Here is a 24,583-nt window from a genome sequence, read left to right on the forward strand (position 1 = left end):
CACATACACACGCACACACGCACACACGTACACACACATACACACGCACACACGCACACACACACGTACACACACACACTCGTACACACACACGTACACACGCACACACGCACACACACACGCACACACACACGCACACACGCACACACGTACACACACATACACACGCACACACGCACACACACACGTACACACACACACTCGTACACACACACGTACACACGCACACACGTACACACACACACGCACACACTCGTACACACACACGCACACACGCACACACGTACACACACACATACACACGCACACACGTACACACACATACACACGCACACACGCACACACACACGTACACACATACACTCGTACACACACACGTACACACACACACTCGTACACACACACACGCACACACACACGTACACACACACACTCGTACACACACACGTACACACACGCACACACGTACACACACACACGCACACACACACACACGCACACGCGCACACACACACGCGTCGTATAAACACCGTTCACGCGCGATGCAGGGACGCGGGTCCCAAAGCGCGGCAGTTGCCGAATGATCCCCAATCGCGGGCGGCCGAATTGGCGAACTATAACGGAGGTCCTTGCCGCGTTTTTACAAACCATTTGTTAAAATAAAGATAAAATTAAAATAACAAAAACGAAACGCGATTTAATGTTTTTTTAAAGAAAACAGTCGAGGAGTCGGTAGAAAGAAATCCAAGTCGTCACGGTCACGCACAGTCACACAAAGACAAAGATCCCCCGCGTAGCCTCTAACAGGCTGTAGGGGCAAGTGCTGTTAGTATCGAGTAGCAGCAGCGCCTATGAAGGTAGACACAGACAAAGGTCCCCCGCGTAGCCTCTAACAGGCTGTAGGGGCAAGTGCTGTTAGCGAGCACCTATGAAGGCTACCGGCACTGTGGCACACGAGGGGGGTGGGTGGCCAGCACCACGCCCGGCCGCCTTTGTCTCCCCAGTGGCGATGTTCACTACACACAGCACCAAGGTAGTAATTTTGGGCTGAGTGGACATAGGGGAGGAACATGACCGGTTCAGATAATCGTCGCCGGTGGTGTTGGCTGTGAGCGGGAATCGAACTCGGGTCGCCGGGTTCGTAGTGCAGCGTGGGCGCTAACCACTACACCCACCGCTCCTCACACTCACTCACACTCACTCACACTCTCGCTCACCCTCACACGCTCACCCTCACACGCTCACCCTCACACGCTCACCCTCACGCTCACACGCTCACCCTCACGCTCACACGCTCACGCTCACCCTCACACGCTCACGCTCACCCACACTCACACTCACTCGCTCACTCACACTCTCACTCACTCTCACTCTCTCTCACTCTCTCTCACACTCTCTCACGCTCTCTCACTCTCACTCTCTCTCACACTCTCATTCTCTCACTCTCTCACTCACACTCACTCTAACACTCTCTCTCACACTCTCTCACACCCTCTCACGCTCACCCACACTCACACTCACTCGCTCACTCACACTCTCACTCTCTCACACCCTCACTCACTCTCTCTCACACGCTCTCTCACACTCTCACAATCTCACGCTCGCTCACTCACACCCTCTCACTCACACACTCACACTCTCACTCACACTCTCTCACACTCTCGCTCACCCTCACACGCTCACCCTCACACGCTCACCCTCACACGCTCTCACTCACACACACGCTCTCACTCACTCTCTCACACTCTCGCTCACCCTCACACGCTCACCCTCACACGCTCACCCTCACACTCTCGCACTCTTACACTCTTTCACACTCACTCACTCACTCTCTCACTCACACTCTCACCCTCACACGCTCACCCTCACACGCTCACCCTCACACGCTCTCACTCACACTCTCGCACTCTTACACTCTTTCACACTCACTCACTCACTCTCTCACTCACACTCTCACCCTCACTCTCTCTCACTCACTCACCCTCACACACTCTCTCACACCCTCTCTCACACCCCCACACTCACACCCTCGCTCACTCTCTCTCACTCTCTCTCACACTCACACCCCCACACTCACACCCTCGCTCACTCTCTCTCACTCTCTCTCACACTCACACCCTCGCTCACACTCGCTCACTCTCACTCTCTCTCACACCCCCACACTCACACCCTCGCTCACACTCTCTCACACCCCCACACTCACACCCTCGCTCACACTCTCTCACACCCCCACACTCACACCCTCGCTCACACTCTCACACTCTCTCTCACACCCCCACACTCACACCCTCGCTCACTCTCTCTCACTCTCTCTCACACTCACACCCTCGCTCACACTCGCTCACTCTCACTCTCTCTCACACCCCCACACTCACACCCTCGCTCACACTCTCTCACACCCCCACACTCACACTCTCTCTCACTCTCTCTCACACCCCCACACTCACACCCTCGCTCACTCTCACTCTCTCTCACACCCCCACTCACACACCCTCGCTCACACTCTCTCACTCTCTCTCACACCCCCACACTCACACCCTCGCTCACACTCGCTCACTCTCTCTCACCCTCGCTCACTCTCTCTCACACCCCCACACTCACACCCTCGCTCACACTCTCTCACTCTCTCTCACACCCCCACACTCACACCCTCGCTCACTCTCTCTCACACCCCCACACTCACACCCTCGCTCACACTCTCTCACTCTCTCTCACACCCCCACACTCACACCCTCGCTCACACTCTCTCTCACACCCCCACACTCACACCCTCGCTCACTCTCTCTCACGCTCTCTCACACCCCCACACTCACACCCTCGCTCACACTCTCTCTCACACCCCCACACTCACACCCTCGCTCACACTCGCTCACTCTCTCTCACTCTCTCTCACTCTCTCTCACACCCCCACACTCACACACTCACTCACACTCTCACTCTCTCTCTCACACCCCCACTCACACACCCTCGCTCACTCTCTCTCACACGCTCACTCACACCCCCACACTCACACCCTCGCTCACTCTCTCACACCCCCACACTCACACCCTCGCTCACACTCTCACTCTCTCTCTCACACCCCCACACTCACACCCTCGCTCACTCTCTCTCACACGCTCACTCACACCCCCACACTCACACCCTCGCTCACTCTCTCACACCCCCACACTCACACCCTCGCTCACACCCTCGCTCACACTCTCTCACACCCTCACACACTCTCTCTCACACCCCCACACTCACACCCTCGCTCTCACACCCCCATACTCACACCCTCGCTCTCACACTCTCTCACACCCTCACACACTCACTCTCACTCTCTCTCACACCCCCACACTCACACCCTCGCTCACACTCTCACTCTCTCTCACACCCCCACACTCACACCCTCGCTCACACTCTCACTCTCTCTCACACCCCCACACTCACACCCTCACACACTCTCTCTCACACCCCCACACTCACACCCTCGCTCACACTCTCACTCTCTCTCACACCCCCACACTCACACCCTCGCTCACACTCTCACTCTCTCTCACACCCCCACACTCACACCCTCGCTCACACTCTCTCACTCTCTCTCACACCCCCACACTCACACCCTCGCTCACACTCTCTCACTCTCTCTCACACCCCCACACTCACACCCTCGCTCACACTCTCTCACTCTCTCTCACACCCCCACACTCACACCCTCGCTCACACTCTCACTCTCTCTCTCACACCCCCACACTCACACCCTCGCTCACACTCTCTCACTCACACTCTCTCACACCCTCGCTCACACCCTCGCTCACACTCTCTCACACCCTCACACACTCTCTCTCACACCCCCACACTCACACCCTCGCTCTCACACCCCCACACTCACACCCTCGCTCTCACACTCTCTCACACCCTCACACCCTCACTCTCACACCCCCACACTCACACCCTCGCTCACACTCTCTCACTCTCTCTCACACCCCCACACTCACACCCTCACACACTCTCTCTTACACCCCCACACTCACACCCTCGCTCACACTCTCTCACTCTCTCTCACACCCCCACACTCACACCCTCACACACTCTCTCTCACACCCCCACTCACACACCCTCGCTCACTCTCTCACACTCTCTCACACCTCCACACTCTCTCTCACACCCCCACACTCACACCCTCGCTCACTCACACCCTCTCACTCACCCTCGCTCTCACACTCTCACTCACACTCTCACCCTCACTCTCTCTCACTCACTCACCCTCACACACTCTCTCACACCCTCTCACACTCTCTCACACCCTCACACTCACTCTCTCACACACTCTCTCTCACACCCCCACGCTCACCCTCGCTCACTCTCTCTCACCTAAGTCGTCCATCCTGAGCAGCCGCTCCCCCGGGGATGATCTTGGTGATGAAGATGCTGGGGTCGTCCCCGATGTGCGGGTTGTCCGTCCCGCCCGCGATGCTGAAGCCCAGGCCAGAGTTGCCCTGCAGGAGGGAGGCGGGGCACGGTCACCTCCTCCGTCATCATCAACATCGTCGTCGTCATCAACATCATCATCGTCGTCGTCGTCATCGTCGTCGTCATCACCACCGTCATCGTCAACATCGTCGTCATCGTCGTCAACATCGTCATCGTCGTCGTCATCATCATCGTCATCATCGTCGTCATCATCAACATCGTCATCGTCGTCGTCATCAACATCGTCATCGTCGTCGTCATCGTCGTCGTCATCATCGTCAACATCGTCATCGTCATCATCATCATCGTCATCACCATCATCAACATCACACCGTCGTCGTCGTCATCATCATCATCGTCGTCACCATCATTATCATCGTCGTCATCATCATCGTCGTCATCATCACCATCATCATCATCACCATCATCATCACCATCATCATCACTCTCATCATCATCATCGTCACCATCATTATCATCGTCGCACCATCATCGTCGTCATCATCATCACCATTATCATCATCGTCGTCATCATCAACATCGTCATCGTCGTCATCATCAACATCGTCATCGTCGTCGTCATCATCATCAACATCGTCATCGTCGTCATCATCAACATCGTCATCGTCATCATCAACATTGTCATCGTCATCATCAACATCGTCATCGTCGTCATCATCAACATCGTCGTCGTCATCATCATCAACATCGTCGTCACCGTCGTCATTATCACCATAATCATCAACATCATTGTCGTCATCATCATCACTCTCATCATCGTCATTATCACCATCATCATCATCATCACCACCACCACCAAGATGATCACCACCATCATCACCAACATCACCACCAACATCACCATTATCATCACCAACATCACCACCATCATCATCACTACCATCACCACCATCTACACCACCATCATCAACACCACCACAACCACCACCATCATCATCACCATCATCACCGCCATCATCACCATCATCACCACCACTATCACCACCACCATCATCACCATCATCACCACCACTATCACCACCACCATCATCACCATCATCATCACCACCACCACCATCATCACCACCTTCATCACCACCGTCATCATCATCGCCATCACCATCATCATCTCGTCATCGTCACTGTCATCTCTGGCGTCGGGGGGGTCGGGATCGAACCCGTGCCGTGACCTCCCGTCTACCCGGCGAGGTGGTCAACATCTCCCGGAGACACGAGGTCGCACACCCCTTGCACCAAGAGGTCGCAACCGGGTACCCGATACCCGTACCCTACCCGATACCCGGCTACCCGTACCCGGCCGGGTACGGGTACCCGTTTGCGAGCCTGGTGCGGCCGGGTACGGGTACGGGTAGGCCGTGAGTCACTGGTGAGTCACCGTTTGTCACTCATTTCCCAACGTCTTGTCTCTTCTCACAATTCAAGTTCCTAGAATCAACCCACCCGCGCCTGCAACACGGCTTCATCCCAGAGGTCGCAATCGGGTACCCGATACCCGTACCTGGCCGGGTACGGGTAGGGTACGGGTACGGCAGGGTACGGGTACGGGTAGGGTACGGGTATCGAGTAGGGTACGGGTATCGAGTAGGGTACGGCCGGGTACGGGTACCCGTTTGCGACCCTGGTGCGGCCGGGTACGGGTAAGGAATCAAAATCCGTTTGCGACCTCTGCCTTGCACACAGGCCACCCTCCGCAAATCAACCAAAGATCTTAAATTTGGAGCTTTCGTGACTGCAGCAATTATTCTTTGGTTCTTTCGGTAAAGTGACGTATGGAGATAAAATAGTAAATTAAATAACAGCATACTACGACGTTTCGATTGCAACACAAGCAATCGTCATCAGGTATAAATGAAATAGCTTGCGTAATTGACCACGCGTCGCTGCACTCATTGACATTTTAATTTTTTCTCTAACCCCTCCCCTCTGTCTATTTAAGGCTTCGCCACAGAGACGATCTCCCTCTCTGTGCCTGTGTTACTCTCTCTCTCTCTGTGTATCTTGGTGATGTCTGTCTGCTTATATGTCTGTCTATAGTTTTCTGGTTCGATCTGTGTTGCTATTTCATTTGTACCTGATGACGACGATTGATTGTGTTTGCAATCGAAACGTCGTAGTATGCTATTATTTAAATTTCGATTTAAAGCTTTCGTGACTGCAGGGATTCGTCTTCTTGGTTTTTTCGGTAAAGTCACGTAGAAGGGAAGTAATAAAATAATAAAAATAAAACATAATAAAATGAAACAATTCTCACGACGTTTCGTTGTGGCCGAAACGTCGTGAGAATTGTTTCATTTTATGATGTTTCATTTTTATTATTTTATTACTTCCCTTCTACGTGACTTTACCGAAAAAACCAAGAAGATGCTGTTATTTAATTTATAATTTTTTCGTCACTTTACTTTTGTGATTGTTTCTCTCCACGTGACTTTACCGAAAGAACCACAGAATATTGATTCCTGCAGTCACGGAAAGTTTTTCAACTCGAAATCCAAGAGGCGTAAAGAACACTCGCAAACTACAAGCAGCAGCAGCAGCAGCAGTGACGCCTCTGGGAAAGTGTGCAACATGCACACACACACGTACAAGCACACGCGCACACATACACACGTGCACACACACGTGCACACACACATACATGTACAAGCACACGTGCACACGTGCACATACACACGTGCACACAGACACACACGCGCACACACACACACGCGCGCACACACACGTGCACACACACACGTACAAGCACACGCGCACACACACACGTGCACACACACATACATGTACAAGCACACGTGCACACACACACGCGCGCACACACACACACATGTACAAGCACACGTGCACACACACACACGTGCACACACACACACGTGCACACACACATACATGTACAAGCACACGTGCACACACACGCGCGCACACACACGTGCACACACACACACACGTGTACAAGCACACGTGCACACACACACACACGTGCACACACACACACGTACAAGCACACGCGCACACACACACGCGCGCACACACACACACACGTGCACACAGACACACACGTGCACACACACACACGTGGCCGTCTTTGTGCGATGGCAACACACAAAGATCCCCCGTGTAGCCTGCACAGACTGTAGGGGCAAGTGCTGTTAGCGAGCACCTATGAAGGCCGCAACGGCACACGAGGGGGTGGGTGGCCAGCACCACGCCCGACCGTCTTTGTCTCCCCGGTGGTGATGTTTACTACACACCGCACCAGGTACTCATTTGAGGCTGAGTCGACCTAGGGGAGGCCCAGGACCGGTTCAGATAATCGCCACTGGTGTTGGCCATGAGCGGGAATCGAACTCGGGTCGCCGGGTTCGTAGCGCAGCGTAGCGCTGACCACTACACCACCACTGTTTGCACACACACACGGACACACACACACGTGCGCACACACACGCACGCATACACGCGCGCACACCCACGCGCACACACACACGCGCACGCGTGCACACACACGCACGCACGCACACACACACGTACACACACGCACACACACACACGTGCACACACACGCACACACACACACACGTGCACACACACACACACGTGCACACACACACACGCACACACGCACACACACACGTGCGCACACACACACACACACACGTGCACACACACACACACACACGTACACACACACACGCGCACACCCACGCGCACACACACGCGCACACACACACGCGCACGCGTGCACACACACGCACGCACGCACACACACACGTACACACGCACACACACACACGCACACGCACACACACGCACACACACACACACGTGCACACACACACACGTGCACACACACACACACGCACACACACACACGTGCGCACACACACACACACGCGCGTTCTCTTACCCTCTCCAGGGTGATCTCTTCGTACTCAAACTCCAGTTCTGCTCCGTTCATCTGACACACACACACACACAGAGCGACGGGTCACACGGCAACGTATTTACACTGCAGCAGGAGTAGGAATCCGATGAGCTATGAAGCTCTTTCATTCACAGACAGTCCAGTAGGGGGCCACGGGGAGACAGAAAGTCAGACGGTCGCAACAACAGACACGATAGTTTGACACGGAGACTTTCGCAAACACGATAGTTGTAATTACTGTGCGAAACGTCGTACACTCAGATTGTGAATGTTGTGGCTTGGCTCTCCAACACACCGGTGTTGCTGTACTAGAATACTACACTATACACTACACTATACACTACACTATACACTAGTATACACTACACTATATACTGCTATACACTACACTATACAGTGCTATACACTGCTATAGACTACACTATACACTACACTATACACTACACTATACACTACACGACACTACTATACACAATACACTACACAATACACTACACTATACACTACACTATACACTACACTATACACTACACTATACACTACACTATACACTACACTACACACTACACTACACACTACACTATACACTAGTGCTGTACTAGTATACTACACTATACACTACTATACACTATACTATACACTACACTTTTACACTACTATACACTACACTACTATACACTACACTACTATACACAATACACTACACTATACACTACTTATTCTCAGGTTTTTTCGGTAAAGTCACGTAGGTAAAAACATTAAAATTAATGAAAGTAAAATAAAACAAAACAAAATAAAATTCACGACGTTTCGGAGGCAACACAAGTCTCCGTCATCAGGTGGGACCGTTACAGCCGAATTAGCTGCATCAAGTGAAGCAATGATTCAAGATGTAATCCCTTATAAGCAAGTTGAAGGGAGGTGGAGAGGGGGGGAAGGGAGAGCTTATCAGGCTGTGGTAGCCAATGAATGGAAACGTATCGGGAGGGAGGAGGAGCGGTGATCAAAGACTGCACGCAGTGCTCAACACAATGAATGGAGACGCGCCGGGACGGAGGGCGAGCGGTGATCAAAGACATCACGTAGTGCTCAACACAATGAATGGAAACGTGGCGAGCGGTGATCAAAGAACAATGAAGAGATTACTGTTAAACACTGTGGATGTTAACACTCGGTGAAGTAAATTAAAATAGTGCCTGTCAGATAAGATGGTCCAAAAAGTGTAATTAAGTCTTTTTTGCGTGGTTAATAACATCTTTCCAGTGATTACTGAGTTTGTACCCATCATCACGGTTGAAATTATGTCTGTGTTTGTATATTTGTATGGCTTCGTGTACAAACCTTTGATGGTAGCCCGGAGGTTTGCAGAGAACCTTGGTCTCGGAAAAGACAATTTCATGAGAGCCCACCGAGTTGTAGCAATGATCGGCAACGGCCGAAGAATCAGTTCTGCCGTGTTTCAGATCTGACTTGTGCTCGTGGACACGATCAGCAACGTGACGTTTTGTTTCTCCAATGTAGCAATCACCACAAATGCAACTCAATTTGTAGACTCCAGGATACTGTAAGTCAGGAACGACATCCTTCACAGATGGAATCAGATCACGGATTTTATGCACTGTACTGAATCGGACTTGGATCTTATGTTTGTTTAGAATTTTGGAGATCTTTTTGGTCACGCCTGCTATGTATGGTAACGTGATAGTTTTGGTCAGAGTTTCATGTGGTTGTTTCTGTGTGGTGGGAGAGACAGCTTGGCGGATAGTGCGGTCAGAGTATCCGTTCATCCTGAGGGCCCGATGTACATGTCTTAATTCATCAGTCAGGTGGTGTTGGTCAGAAATGCCATGGGCTCTGTGGTATAGCGTTTTGATGAGAGAATTCTTTTGAGATGGGTGGTGGTGGGAATCCGGTTTCAAGTAGGAATTTGTGTGGGTGGCTTTCCTGTAGACAGACTGTCCCAAGGATCCGTCAAGCCTCCTCTTAAACAGAATATCCAAGAATGGTAGTTTACCGTCTTTCTCCACTTCCATGGTGAATCTGATAGATGGGTGTCTAGAATTGATGTGGTCCAAGAAGTGGTTCAATGCTGGGAGGCCATGTGGCCAGATGACGAAAGTGTCATCCACATATCTCTTCCACAGGGAAGGACGCAGGGTGGATGTCTGGATGGCGTCTGATTCAAACTTTTCCATGAACATGTTGGCTATAACTGGTGACAAGGGGGAGCCCATAGGGGTACCCTCATTCTGTTTGTAGAAGGTGCCATTCCAGGTAAAATAGGTGTTGGTGAGGCAATGCCTAACCAGCGCAGGTACATCAGAATTCAATCCATGTTGGACTAAGTCCTCAATTATTGTTAGGGTGTCCGGTACTGGGACTTTGGTAAACAAAGATACTACATCAAAGCTGACGAGGATGTCATCAGGAGATAGTACCATGTCCTTAACCATAGAGACTAATTGGGTTGAGTTGAGTACTGCCGAAGAGGTCTTGCCTGTGAAGGGGAGCAGAGTATCTGATAGAAAACGGGCTAGTTTGTACGTCGGAGAGTTTATCGTCGACACGATGGGTCGTAGCGGGGTGCCTTCTTTATGGATTTTGGGAAGACCATAGAGTCTGGGAGGTCTTGCCGCCGATGGTTTTAGAGAGGGACGTTTGCTTGGTTCGATTAGGGAAGTCGAACTCGTGATGATACTGTTGGTTTTTGTCGTTAGGCTTTTAGTGGGATCGTTTTTAATTTTGGAGTAACTCCCATCATTAAGCAGGTCCAGGATTTTGTTGTTGTATGAATCTTTATCCATAATGACCGTGGCATTGCCCTTGTCTGCCGAGAGGATGACTATATCATCTCTCTTTTTTAAATTCGCGAGTTCAGAGCGTTCGTTTTTGCTGATGTTACTAGTGGGTTTCTTAGCATTCTTAAGAATAGTAGCTATTTCAGCTCTTGCTACATCCGCATGGATGTGTCCTATGCCTCTGAGGGCTACATCAATCTGAGAAATCATATCCTCTACTGGTATATATTTAGGGGTGACGGCGAAATTTAATTCTAGACACCCATCTATCAGATTCACCATGGAAGTGGAGAAAGACGGTAAACTACCATTCTTGGATATTCTGTTTAAGAGGAGGCTTGACGGATCCTTGGGACAGTCTGTCTACAGGAAAGCCACCCACACAAATTCCTACTTGAAACCGGATTCCCACCACCACCCATCTCAAAAGAATTCTCTCATCAAAACGCTATACCACAGAGCCCATGGCATTTCTGACCAACACCACCTGACTGATGAATTAAGACATGTACATCGGGCCCTCAGGATGAACGGATACTCTGACCGCACTATCCGCCAAGCTGTCTCTCCCACCACACAGAAACAACCACATGAAACTCTGACCAAAACTATCACGTTACCATACATAGCAGGCGTGACCAAAAAGATCTCCAAAATTCTAAACAAACATAAGATCCAAGTCCGATTCAGTACAGTGCATAAAATCCGTGATCTGATTCCATCTGTGAAGGATGTCGTTCCTGACTTACAGTATCCTGGAGTCTACAAATTGAGTTGCATTTGTGGTGATTGCTACATTGGAGAAACAAAACGTCACGTTGCTGATCGTGTCCACGAGCACAAGTCAGATCTGAAACACGGCAGAACTGATTCTTCGGCCGTTGCCGATCATTGCTACAACTCGGCGGGCTCTCATGAAATTGTCTTTTCCGAGACCAAGGTTCTCTGCAAACCTCCGGGCTACCATCAAAGGTTTGTACACGAAGCCATACAAATATACAAACACAGACATAATTTCAACCGTGATGATGGGTACAAACTCAGTAATCACTGGAAAGATGTTATTAACCACGCAAAAAAGACTTAATTACACTTTTTGGACCATCTTATCTGACAGGCACTATTTTAATTTACTTCACCGAGTGTTAACATCCACAGTGTTTAACAGTAATCTCTTCATTGTTCTTTGATCACCGCTCGCCACGTTTCCATTCATTGTGTTGAGCACTACGTGATGTCTTTGATCACCGCTCGCCCTCCGTCCCGGCGCGTCTCCATTCATTGTGTTGAGCACTGCGTGCAGTCTTTGATCACCGCTCCTCCTCCCTCCCGATACGTTTCCATTCATTGGCTACCACAGCCTGATAAGCTCTCCCTTCCCCCCCTCTCCACCTCCCTTCAACTTGCTTATAAGGGATTACATCTTGAATCATTGCTTCACTTGATGCAGCTAATTCGGCTGTGACGGTCCCACCTGATGACGGAGACTTGTGTTGCCTCCGAAACGTCGTGAATTTTATTTTGTTTTGTTTTATTTTACTTTCATTAATTTTAATGTTTTTACCTACGTGACTTTACCGAAAAAACCTGAGAATATGAATCATTGCAGTCACGAAAGCTTCAAATCTAGAACTATACACTACACCACACACTACACTACTATACACAATACACTACACTACTATACACTATACACTCTACTATACACTACACTATACACTACACTATACACTACTATACACTACACTATATACTAGTGCTGTACTAGTATACAACACTATACACTACTATACACTACTATACACAATACACTACACAATACACTGCACTATACATTACTATACACAATACACTATACACTACTCTATACACTACACTATACTATACACACTACATTACTATACACAAAACACCACACTATACACTACTATACACAATACACTACACTATACACTACTATACACTACACTATACACTAGTGCTGTACTAGTATACTACACTATACACTACACTACTATACACAATAAACTACACTATACACTACACTACTATACACAATAAACTACACTATACACTACACTACTATACACAATAAACTACACTATACACTACACTACTATACACAATACACTACACTATACACTACACTATACACTACACACTACACTACACTATACACTACACTATACACTACACTATACACTACACTACACACTACACTACACACTACAATACACTATACACTACACACTACACACTACACTACCCTACTGACACTCACGCACGAGGGCAGTGACACAACGGGGCTGGGTGACAACGGGGCTGGGTGACACAACGGGGCTGGGTGACACAACGGGGCTGGGTGACACAACGGGGCTGGGTGACACAACGGGGCTGGGTGACACAACGGGGCTGGGTGACACAACGGGGCTGGGTGGCAGAACGGGGCTGGGTGACACAACGGGGCTGGGTGACACAACGGGGCTGGGTGACACAACGGGGCTGGGTGACACTCGCGTGATCAGTGACACAACGGGGCTGGGTGACACAACGGGGCTGGGTGACACTCACTTGGTTAGTGACACAACGGGGCTGGGTGACACAACGGGGCTGGGTGACACAACGGGGCTGGGTGACACAACGGGGCTGGGTGGCACAACGGGGCTGGGTGGCACAACGGGGCTGGGTGACACAACGGGGCTGGGTGACACAACGGGGCTGGGTGACACTCGCGTGATCGGTGACACAACGGGGCTGGGTGACACTCGCGTGGTCAGTGACACAACGGGGCTGGGTGACGCAACGGGGCTGGGTGACACAACGGGGCTGGGTGACACAACGGGGCTGGGTGACACTCGCGTGGTCAGTGACACAACGGGGCTGGGTGACAGCGGGGCTGGGTGACACAACGGGGCTGGGTGACACAACGGGGCTGGGTGACACAACGGGGCTGGGTGACACAACGGGGCTGGGGTGACACAACGGGGCTGGGTGACACTCGCGTGATCAGTGACACAACGGGGCTGGGTGACACAACGGGGCTGGGTGACACTCACTTGGTTAGTGACACAACGGGGCTGGGTGACACAAGGGGGCTAGGTGACACAAGGGGGCTGGGTGACACAACACGGCTGGATGACACAGCGGGGCTGGGTGACACAGCGGGGCTGGGTGACACAGCGGGGCTGGGTGACACAACTCACGTATGCCGACGGGTCCATGTTGTCGGTGTTCACGATGATGGGCGGCGGGTTTGCCTGGAAGACAAACACGGGGGGGGAGGAGCAGGGGGGGGAGGGGGGAGGAGGAGGAGGGGGAGGAGGGGGAGGAGGGGGGGGGGGAGGAGGAGGAGGGGGGGGGGGAGGAGCAGGGGGGGGAGGGGGGAGGAGGAGGAGGGGGGGGGGGGAGGAGGAGGAGGAGGGGGGGGGGAGGAGGGGGAGGAGGGGGGGGGGGAGGAGGAAGAGGGGGGGAGGGGGGGAGGGGGGAGGGGGAGGTGGAGGGGGGGGAGGAGGGGGAGGGGGGAGGGGGGGAGGTGGAGGGGGGGAGGGGGGAGGAGGAGGAGGGGGGGGGGGAGGAGGAGGAGGAGGGGGGGGGAGGAGGGGGGAGGGGGGGGGGGAGGAGGAGGAGGGGGGGGGGGGAGGAGCAGGGGGGGGAGGGGGGAGGAGGAGGAGGGGGGGGGGGAGGAGGAGGAGGAGGGGGGGGGGAGGAGGGGGAGGAGGGGGGGGGGGGAGGAGGAAGAGGGGGGGAGGGGGGGAGGGGGGAGGGGGAGGTGGAGGGGGGGGAGGAGGGGGGAGGGGGGAGGGGGGGAGGTGGAGGGGGGGAGGGGGGAGGAGGAGGAGGGGGGGGGGGGAGGAGGAGGAGGAGGGGGGGGGAGGAGGGGGAGGAGGGGAGGGGGGGAGGAGGGGGAGGGGGGAGGGGGGGAGGGGGGGAGGGGGGAGGTGGAGGGGGGGGAGGAGGGGGAGGGGGGAGGGGGGGAGGTGGAGGGGGGGAGGGGGGAGGAGGAGGAGGGGGGGGGGGGGAGAGGAGGAGGAGGAGGGGGGGGGAGGAGGGGGAGGAGGGGGGGGGGGGAGGAGGGGGGAGGGGGGAGGAGGGGAGGGGGGAGGGGGGGAGGGGGAGGTGGAGGAGGGGGGGAGGAGGGGGAGGGGGGAGGGGGGGGAGGTGGAGGGGGGGAGGGGGGAGGAGGAGGGGGAGGGGGGAGGAGGAGGGGGGAGGGGGGAGGAGGAGGGGGAGGGGGGAGGGGGAGGGGGGGCCACAGGAAGGTTAAGGACAAAGCTCACGGCACTGTTCCCACAACACCTGCCCAGCGCACAAAGGTAAAGTCTCCACCCCGTGTAGCCTGCAACAGACTGTTGGGGCAAGAGCAGGGCACGGCGCACGAGGTGGCGAGCGCCACGCCCGGCCGCCTTTGTCTCCCCGGTGTTGGCTACACGACACCCAGGGTAATCGTGTGAGAGGCTGCACACAAAACAAAATAGAAATAAAATTAAAAAAAACTTTTTTAAAAAACACGCTTTTTTGTTGCTGTTGCAGAACCTACCTGGCCACGTCGCGTAGAGATTCGCAGCGGACACCCAGCAGAAGATCCATCGTCACATCGTAAACACGAATGTGCCGTGGTGATGGAAGAACCACACGGCTACAGAAAGCGGCCCCGAAACTTGACACAACACAAGGGGACCGTGGCCAATTACAGCCAACATCAGTTGAGCGTGGACAATTAGACCCAGGCCGAAACTGTGAAAAACATCTTCTTGGTTCTTTCGGTAAAGTCACGTAGAATGGAAATAATAAAATAATAAAAATAAAACATAATAAAATACAATTCTCACGACGTTTCGGCCACAACGCAAGCAGCCGTCCTCAGGTGAAGAACAGGGCTGTCGGAAAGACAGCGTCTTTCCGTCCTCAGGTGAAGAACAGGTCTGTTCTTCACCTGAGGACGGCTGCTTGCGTTGTGGCCGAAACGTCGTGAGAATTGTATTTTATTATGTTGAATTTGTATTATTTTATTATTTCCCTTCTACGTGACTTTACCGAAAGAACCAAGAAGATGAATCCCTGCAGTCACGAAAGCTTTAAATAGAAATATAACACATAATGTTTAAAATAAATATTTGCATTTTTTTATGATAGAATATAGTATTGGCGTCAGTATGACATAAGTATACACAAGTGTGCAGTGGATACCACATTGGGAAGTGGGTTAAAATGGAGTTACAAAATTTGACGACACAACAACAACAGACAGTGTTAAATAAAAGCCCCGTGTAGCCTCTAACAGGCTGTAGGGGCAAGTGCTGTGAGTAGCAGCAGCACGTTTGAAGGCTACCGGCACTGTGGCACACGAGGGGGTGGGCGGCCAGCACCACGCCCGGCCGCCTTTGTCTCCCCGGTGTCCGATGTTCACGACACTACACCACTACCCAGGTACTCGTTTTAAGGCTGAGTCGACGCAAGGCAGGGCCCAGAACCGACTCAGATAACCGCCATCACACACACTCACCCACACACTCACTCACCCATCCACACACCCACTCACAAATCCACACACCCACTCACTCACCAACACACTCACTCATCTACCCACACAATCACCCACCCACACACTCACTCACCCACTCAATCACACACTCACTCACCCACACACTCACTCACGTCACTCACACACTCACCCGCACACACCCACTCACTCACCCACACACTCACGCACACACCCACTCACGTCACTCACCCACTCACCACAACAACAACAGCCGCCATTCGCCACTAAAAGTGGCGGTGGCGTCACCACGGCGCCTGTGCCAGGCTAGGTGCACTTTGAGGCTGTCACGTGAAGTGTCGAAGGCTCACTTGCTGGCAGGAGGAGGTCACGGGACAGACCCAGCAGGTGCCATGGGTTGACTGCTGTGCCAGGCTAGGTGCAGGAGGAGGAGGTCATGGAACAGACCCAGCAGGTGCCATGGGTTGACTGCTGTGCCAGGCTAGGTGCAGGAGGAGGTCATGGGACAGACCCAGCAGGTGCCATGGGTTGACTGCTGTGCCAAGCTAGGTGCAGGAGGTCACGGGACAGACCCAGCAGGTGCCATGGATTGACTGCTGTGCCAGGCTAGGTGCAGGAGGAGGTCATGGGACAGACCCAGCAGGTGCCATGGGTTGACTGCTGTGCCAGGCTAGGTGCAGGAGGAGGTCATGGGACAGACCCAGCAGGTGCCATGGGTTGACTACTGTGCCAGGCTAGGTGCAGGAGGAGGTCATGGGACAGACCCAGCAGGTGCCATGGGTTGACTGCTGTGCCAGGCTAGGTGCAGGAGGAGGAGGTCATGGAACAGACCCAGCAGGTGCCATGGGTTGACTGCTGTGCCAGGCTAGGTGCAGGAGGAGGTCATGGGACAGACCCAGCAGGTGCCATGGGTTGACTGCTGTGCCAGGCTAGGTGCAGGAGGAGGTCATGGGACAGACCCAGCAGGTGCCATGGGTTGACTGCTGTGCCAGGCTAGGTGCAGGAGGAGGTCATGGGACAGACCCAGCAGGTGCCATGGGTTGACTGCTGTGCCAGGCTAGGTGCAGGAGGAGGTCACGGGACAGACCCAGCAGGTGCCATGGGTTGACTGATTGAGATGATCAGCAGATGGGCGTTGTGTTGGTTAGATGTTAACTACCTACCCTGGTATACAAGAGTGCGTGGTTCCAATAGCGAGAGAGAGACATGGACACATTCAGTTTGTTTTCCTTTCCCCGGCACCTCCGATTAGCGCGGTTGGCTGCGTACGGTGCAAAAGAAGTTCACTCACACACGTAGAGACCCACAGACTCCACACTGCACCATAGACTCAGCAATGCACCATAGACTCAACACTGCCCCATAGACTCAACACTGCACCATAGACTCAACATTGCACCATAGACTCAACACTGCACCATAGACTCAGCACTGCACCATAGACTCAGCACTGCACCATTGACTCAACACTGCACCATAGACTCAGCAATGCCCCATAGACTCAACACTGCACCATAGACTCAACACTGCACCATAGACTCAACACTGCCCCATAGACTCAACACTGCCCCATAGACTCAACACTGCACCATAGACTCAGCAATGCCCCATAGACTCAACACTGCACCATAGACTCAACACTGCACCATAGACTCAACACTGCACCACATACTCAACACTGCCCATAGACTCAACACTGCACCATAGACTCAACACTGCACCATAGACTTAACACTGCACCATAGACTCAACACTGCACCACGGACTCAACACTGCCCAGACTCAACACTGCACCATAGACTCAACACTACACCATAGACTCAGCACTGCACCACAGACTCAACACTGCACCACAGACTCAACACTGCACCACAGACTCAACACTGCACCATAGACTCAACACTGCCCATAGACTCAACACTGCACCACAGACTTAACACTGCCCATAGACTCAACACTGCACCGTAGACTCAACACTGCACCGTAGACTCAACACTGCCCATAGACTCAGCAATGCACCATAGACTCAACACTGCACCATAGACTCAACACTGCACCATAGACTCAACACTGCACCATAGACTCAACACTGCACCATAGACTTAACACTGCACCATAGACTCAACACTGCACCATAGACTCAACACTGCACCGTAGACACAACACTGCACCGTAGACTCAACACTGCCCATAGACTCAGCAATGCACCATAGACTCAACACTGCACCATAGACTCAACACTGCACCATAGACTCAACACTGCGTTCTGTTGCCCAGCGCTGCTTGCTGAGCGCTATCCATGGTACTGAACGCTGCCTATGGCGCTAGGCGCTGTCCATGGTGCTGAACTCTGTCAATGGGTCTGGGTCTATAGTGCCGAGCAGAGGTCGCAAACGGGTTTTGAATCCTTACCCGTACCCGGCCGTACCAGGGTCGCAAACGGGTACCCGTACCCGGCCGTACCCTACCCTTACCCGGCCGGGTACGGGTAGGGTACGGGTATCGGGTACCTGATTGCGACCTCTGGGATGAAGGCATGTTGCAGGCGCGGGTGGGTTGATTCTAGGAACTTGAATTGTGAGAAGAGACAAGACGTTGGGAAATGAGTGACAAACGGTGACTCACCAGTGACTCACGGCCTACCCGTACCCGTACCCGGCCGCACCAGGGTCGCAAACAGCTACTCGTACCCGGCCGGGTACGGGTAGCCGGGTATCGAGTAGGGTACGGGTATCGGGTACCCGGTTGCGACCTCTGGTGCCAAGTGCGGCCCAGGATATGGTTTTATTTTGGTGATTTTTGAAAAGTTTTTCGGTTTGGCCATGTTTGTTGTAGTACAGAGTCAGACTGATGGCCTTAATCTAAGTTGTCTTGTGGTTGTTGTTGTTGTTTGACTTGCATCCCACTGGGATTTTTGCACACAGCGTTGGTGTACGGTGCTTTTTCTGCAATATTTTGCTGTCTTTTCTTGGATTTTCTGTTTGCACTTAGTCACATATTCACTTTAAGATGTTTTTTTGTTCATGATAATTGTTTTTTTTATCCTTCTAGCTGGCAACAAAACTGACACATGATCAGAGTTATGTTTTTTGTTTGCATTATGACCGCAGGTATTGTGGTCTATGTAAACATGACTCCTCGTAAAAAAAAGGTGTCAGTTTTGTTGCCAGATATAAGGGTAAAAAAACAATTATCATATTTTTTACTGGCAAATGAGGTTCCAATGGTGTAAATTTTGATTTAAAGCTTTCGTGACTGCAGGGATTCATCTTCTTGGTTCTTTCGGTAAAGTCACGTAGAAGGGAAGTAATAAAATAATAAAAATAAAACATAATAAAATAATTCTCACGACGTTTCGGCTACAACGCAAGCAGCCGTTCTCGGGTGAAGACGGCTGCTTGCGTTGTAGCCGAAACGTCGTGAGAATTATTTTATTTTATTATGTTTTATTTTTATTATTTTATTACCTCCCTTCTACGTGACTTTACCGAAAGAACCAAGAAGGTGTACATTTTCTTGTTCATGTTTTTGTTTTTTTGTTTGTTGCGGTTGCACCCGATTCAAGAGCCGAATGGCTCACAGGGCAAAACCTAATAAATGAAACTTGAAACTTGATGTTGGTGCCACGTCTAATGCCACACGTGGTTTGGCCAACGGCAGTGATGACACTGTGTGTGGTGGGGGGCTGGGGGTGATAATCAAGAGGAGCTGGAAAAAACCCCTACACAGAACACGTGGAGGACTTACACGGAACGCCTCATTTCACGAGCCTCCCCCCACGTACACACACACACAAAGACAAAGATCCCCCGTGGAGCCTTAATAGACTGTAGGGGCAAGTGCTGTTAGCGAGCACCTATGAAGGCCGAAACGGCACACGAGGGGGTGGGTGGCCAGCACCACGCCAGACCGCCTTTGTCTCCCCAGTGGCGATGTTTACACACCGCGCCAGGTACTCATTTGAGGCTGAGTGGACCTAGGGGAGGCCCAGGACCCGGGTCGTTGGGTTCATAGCGCAGCGTAGCGCTAACCGCTATACTATCGCTCCCACTAAAGTGTCCACACACACGAGATAAATATCCCCACTCTTTAAGCCTGCAACAGATTGTTGGGGCAAGCACTGTCAGCGAGTAGCAGCACCTACGAAGGCCGGCACGGCAGACGAGGGAGCGGGCGGGCAGGCCAGCACCACGCCCGCCCGCCCGGCGGCCTTGAAGAGCGGTGTTGGCACACCGCACCCAGTACCCAGATGACCAAACAAGAGGCCCCAGAACCAGTTCAAACCATTCGTCACTAAATTTCGATTTAAAGCTTTCGTGACTGCAGGGATTCATCTTATTGGTTCTTTGGTAAAGTCACGTAGAAGGGAAATAATAAAATACAAAAATAAAACATAATTAAGTAATTCTCACGACGTTTCGGCCACAACGCAAGCAGCCGTCGTCAGGTGAAGAACAGGTCTGTCGGAATGACAGCGTCTGAATGAGCACCACCAAGCTTGGCATATACGGAAAGACAGCGTCTGAATGAACACCACCAAGCTTGGCATATGAGAAAAGACAGCGTCTGAATGAACACCACCAAGCTTGGCATATGAGAAAAGACAGCGTCTGAATCCGACAGACCTGTTCTTCACCTGAGGACGGCTGCTTGCGTTGTGGCCGAAACGTCGTGAGAATAATTTGATTATGTTTAATTATTTTATTATTTCCATTCTACGTGACTTTACCGAAAGAACCAAGAAGAGGGATCCATCCTCTTTGGTTCTTTCGGTAAATAAAATAAATGAAATCACGACAACCACAACAATAAACAATTGCCCACTGCAGCAGCAATCGTTCCTTGCTGTGGTTGTCCCACCTGGTGACGGACGCTTGTGCTGCGCCCGAAACGTCGTGATTTAATGTAATTTATACCTACGCGACTTTACCGACAGATTCTAGATTTGAAGCTTTCGTGACTGCAGGGATTCATATTCGTGGTTCTTTCGGTAAAGTCACGTAGAAGGGAAACAATAAAATAATAGAAATATAAAACAATAAAATTCTCACGACGTTTCGACTGCAATACACCACGCCGCCTTTGACCCTGGCCATTGACCGAGCAACCCAACGTTCCTACCAGCTCCCTCCGCAGGACAATGTGTTTGCCCACTACAGCAATTGGTTCCTTGCCGTGTGTAGCTTCCGAAACGTCGTGACTTGATTAATTTTTATTTCGTTTTATTTTTAATGTATCACCCACGTGACTTTGCCGAAAGGACTATAATGGTACCTTCTAGATTAGAAGCTTTCGTGACTGCAAGGATTCATAGTATTGGTTCTTTTGGTCAAGTCACGTAGGTAAAACATGAAATTAAAATTAATAAAAATAAAACAATAAAAATTAACCCGTAAAAACAAAGTTTTTCACTATGAATCCTTTATATGCGTGGCGGCTAGAGTCCTCTCGTCCTCTGGCTTGAGATGGCTGCCACCTATGGGTCAGATGATTGCATGCCAGCATTAAGCAATTGGTAATTACATATAATATTTTTGTCCTAAAAAATGTAACATTTTGGAAAAAAAAAATTTCACGAACATTAATTGTCACGCACAACGAGTCTGTGTGCAAAATGTCAGCTCGATTGGATCACGGGAAGTGGGTTAAAAAACGACCGAAACATTTGCACGGTCCTAAGCAAGCAAGCAAGTGAACTTAATATAAAGAATTTAAAAATCACGACGTTTCAGAGGCAACACAAGTCTCCGTCATCAGGTGGCTGTGACGGTCCCACCTGATGACGGAGACTTGTGTTGCCTCCGAAACGTCGTGAATTTATCGTTTTATTTTTATTAATTTTCATTTCATTTTCTACCTACTTGGTGACTTTACCGAAAGAACTAAGAGTATTTACCGAAAGAACCAAAAAGAATAAATATATTAGAGTTGCACACACGCTACCCCAGAGGGCTTGACATCCAGCATCTCAGCAGGGCGATCTCAGCGAGCATCTGTGAATCGGACATCATGAACCCTGCGAGAAAGAAAGATGGGGGCGAGGTGGTGATCACCGCCTCGAATGGTATACAGGAGGTCGTGGGTTCGATCCCGACCCGGACGATGCCTGCTGCTGTAGATTTGGAGTCTGCGTCTCTCTGTCATCATCATCATCATCGCGGTGGCTAGGAGATGTTGACTACCTCGCCTGGTCTAAAGGAGGTCGTGGGCTCGATCCCGACCCTGACGATGCCTGCTGCTGTATATGTGGAGTTTGCGTCTCTCTCATCATCATCATCACGGTGGCTAGGAGATGTTGACTACCTCGCCTGGTCTACAGGAGATCGTGGGTTCGATCCCGATCCTGACGATGCCTGCTGCTGTATATGTGGAGTTTGCGTCTCTCTCATCATCATCATCACGGTGGCTAGGAGATGTTGACTACCTCGCCTGGTCTGCAGGAGGTCGTGGGTTCGATCCCGACCCTGACGATGCCTGCTGCTGTATATGTGAAGTCGGCGTCTCTCTCTCATCATCACGGTGGCTAGGAGATGTTAACTACCTCGCCTGGTCTAAAGGAGGTCGTGGGTTCGATCCCGACCCTGACGACGCCTGCTGCTGCTGCTGTATATTTGGAGGTTGCGAGTCTCTCTCCCCGTGGTGGCTTGGACACAGTCGTGAGGCTACGAACCGTCTGCGAGAGACACCGCTACCCTTGGAAAGAAAACCACCACCTCAGCAGTTACGGCCCTCTGCCCGTGTTTCCGACAAGGCCATCATGAAATACACAAGAAAAGAGATTCAAACATGGCCCCATGGGCTTGAAACACTCCACCAAAGACTCAGCACTGCCCATAGACTCAACACTGCACCATAGACTCAACACTCCACCAAAGACTCAGCACTGCCCATAAACTCAACACTGCACCATAGACTCAACACTGCACCATAGACTCAACACTGCACCATAGATTCAACACTGCACCATAGATTCAACACTGCACCATAGACTCAACACTGCACCATAGACTCAACACTGCACCATAGACTCAACACTTCACCATAGACTCAACACTGCACCATAGACTCAACACTGCCCCATAGACTCAACACTGCACCATAGACTCAACACTGCACCATAGACTCAACACTGCACCATAGATTCAACACTGCACCATAGATTCAACACTGCACCATAGACTCAACACTGCCCATAGACTCAACACTGCCCCAGAGACTGACCACACTGCACCATAGACTCAACACTGCACCATAGACTCAACACTTCCCATAGACTCAACACTGCACCATAGACTCAACACTGCACCATAGACTCAAAGACTGCACCATAGACTCAACACTGCACCATAGACTCAACACTGCACCATAGACTCAACACTGCACCATAGACTCAACACTGCACCATAGATTCAACACTGCACCATAGATTCAACACTGCACCATAGACTCAACACTGCCCATAGACTCAAGACTGCCCCATAGACTCAACACTGCACCATAGACTCAACACTGCCCCAGAGACTGAACACACTGCACCATAGACTCAACACTGCACCATAGACTCAACACTTCCCATAGACTCAACACTGCACCATAGACTCAACACTGCCCCAGAGACTGAACACACTGCACCATAGACTCAACACTGCACCATAGACTCAACACTTCCCATAGACTCAACACTGCACCATAGACTCAACACTGCACCATAAACTCAAAGACTGCACCATAGACTCAACACTGCACCATAGACTCAACACTGCACCATAGACGCAACACTGCACCATAGACTCAACACTGCACCATAGACTCAACACTGCACCATAGACTCAAGACTGCCCCATAGACTCAACACTGCACCATAGACTCAACACTGCACCATAGACTCAACACTGC

The 24,583-nt window shown here is 51.5% G+C and overlaps 1 protein-coding gene across 7 annotated transcripts in view; it reads right to left on the minus strand.

Annotated features, from left to right (window-relative positions):
- The window catches only part of LOC144952365 (disks large homolog 1-like), a 209,621-nt gene that overhangs the window by 61,643 nt on the left and 123,395 nt on the right, over positions 1-24,583 (minus strand). For 6 of the 7 annotated variants that reach the window (XM_078882753.1, XM_078882750.1, XM_078882749.1 and 3 more), the window contains 3 exons: positions 14,391-14,444; positions 8,372-8,422; positions 4,354-4,478 (listed from right to left, as the gene is read on the minus strand). In XM_078882753.1, the coding sequence (XP_078738879.1) occupies positions 4,354-4,478; positions 8,372-8,422; positions 14,391-14,444 (230 nt within the window). Of the gene's footprint in view, positions 1-4,353; positions 4,479-8,371; positions 8,423-14,390; positions 14,445-22,630; positions 22,704-24,583 lie in introns of all 7 variants that reach the window. The other variant, XM_078882754.1, reaches the window with a different exon arrangement.

Source organism: Lampetra fluviatilis, chromosome 67, assembly GCF_964198595.1.
Source record: "Lampetra fluviatilis chromosome 67, kcLamFluv1.1, whole genome shotgun sequence".
NCBI lineage: Eukaryota > Metazoa > Chordata > Hyperoartia > Petromyzontiformes > Petromyzontidae > Lampetra > Lampetra fluviatilis.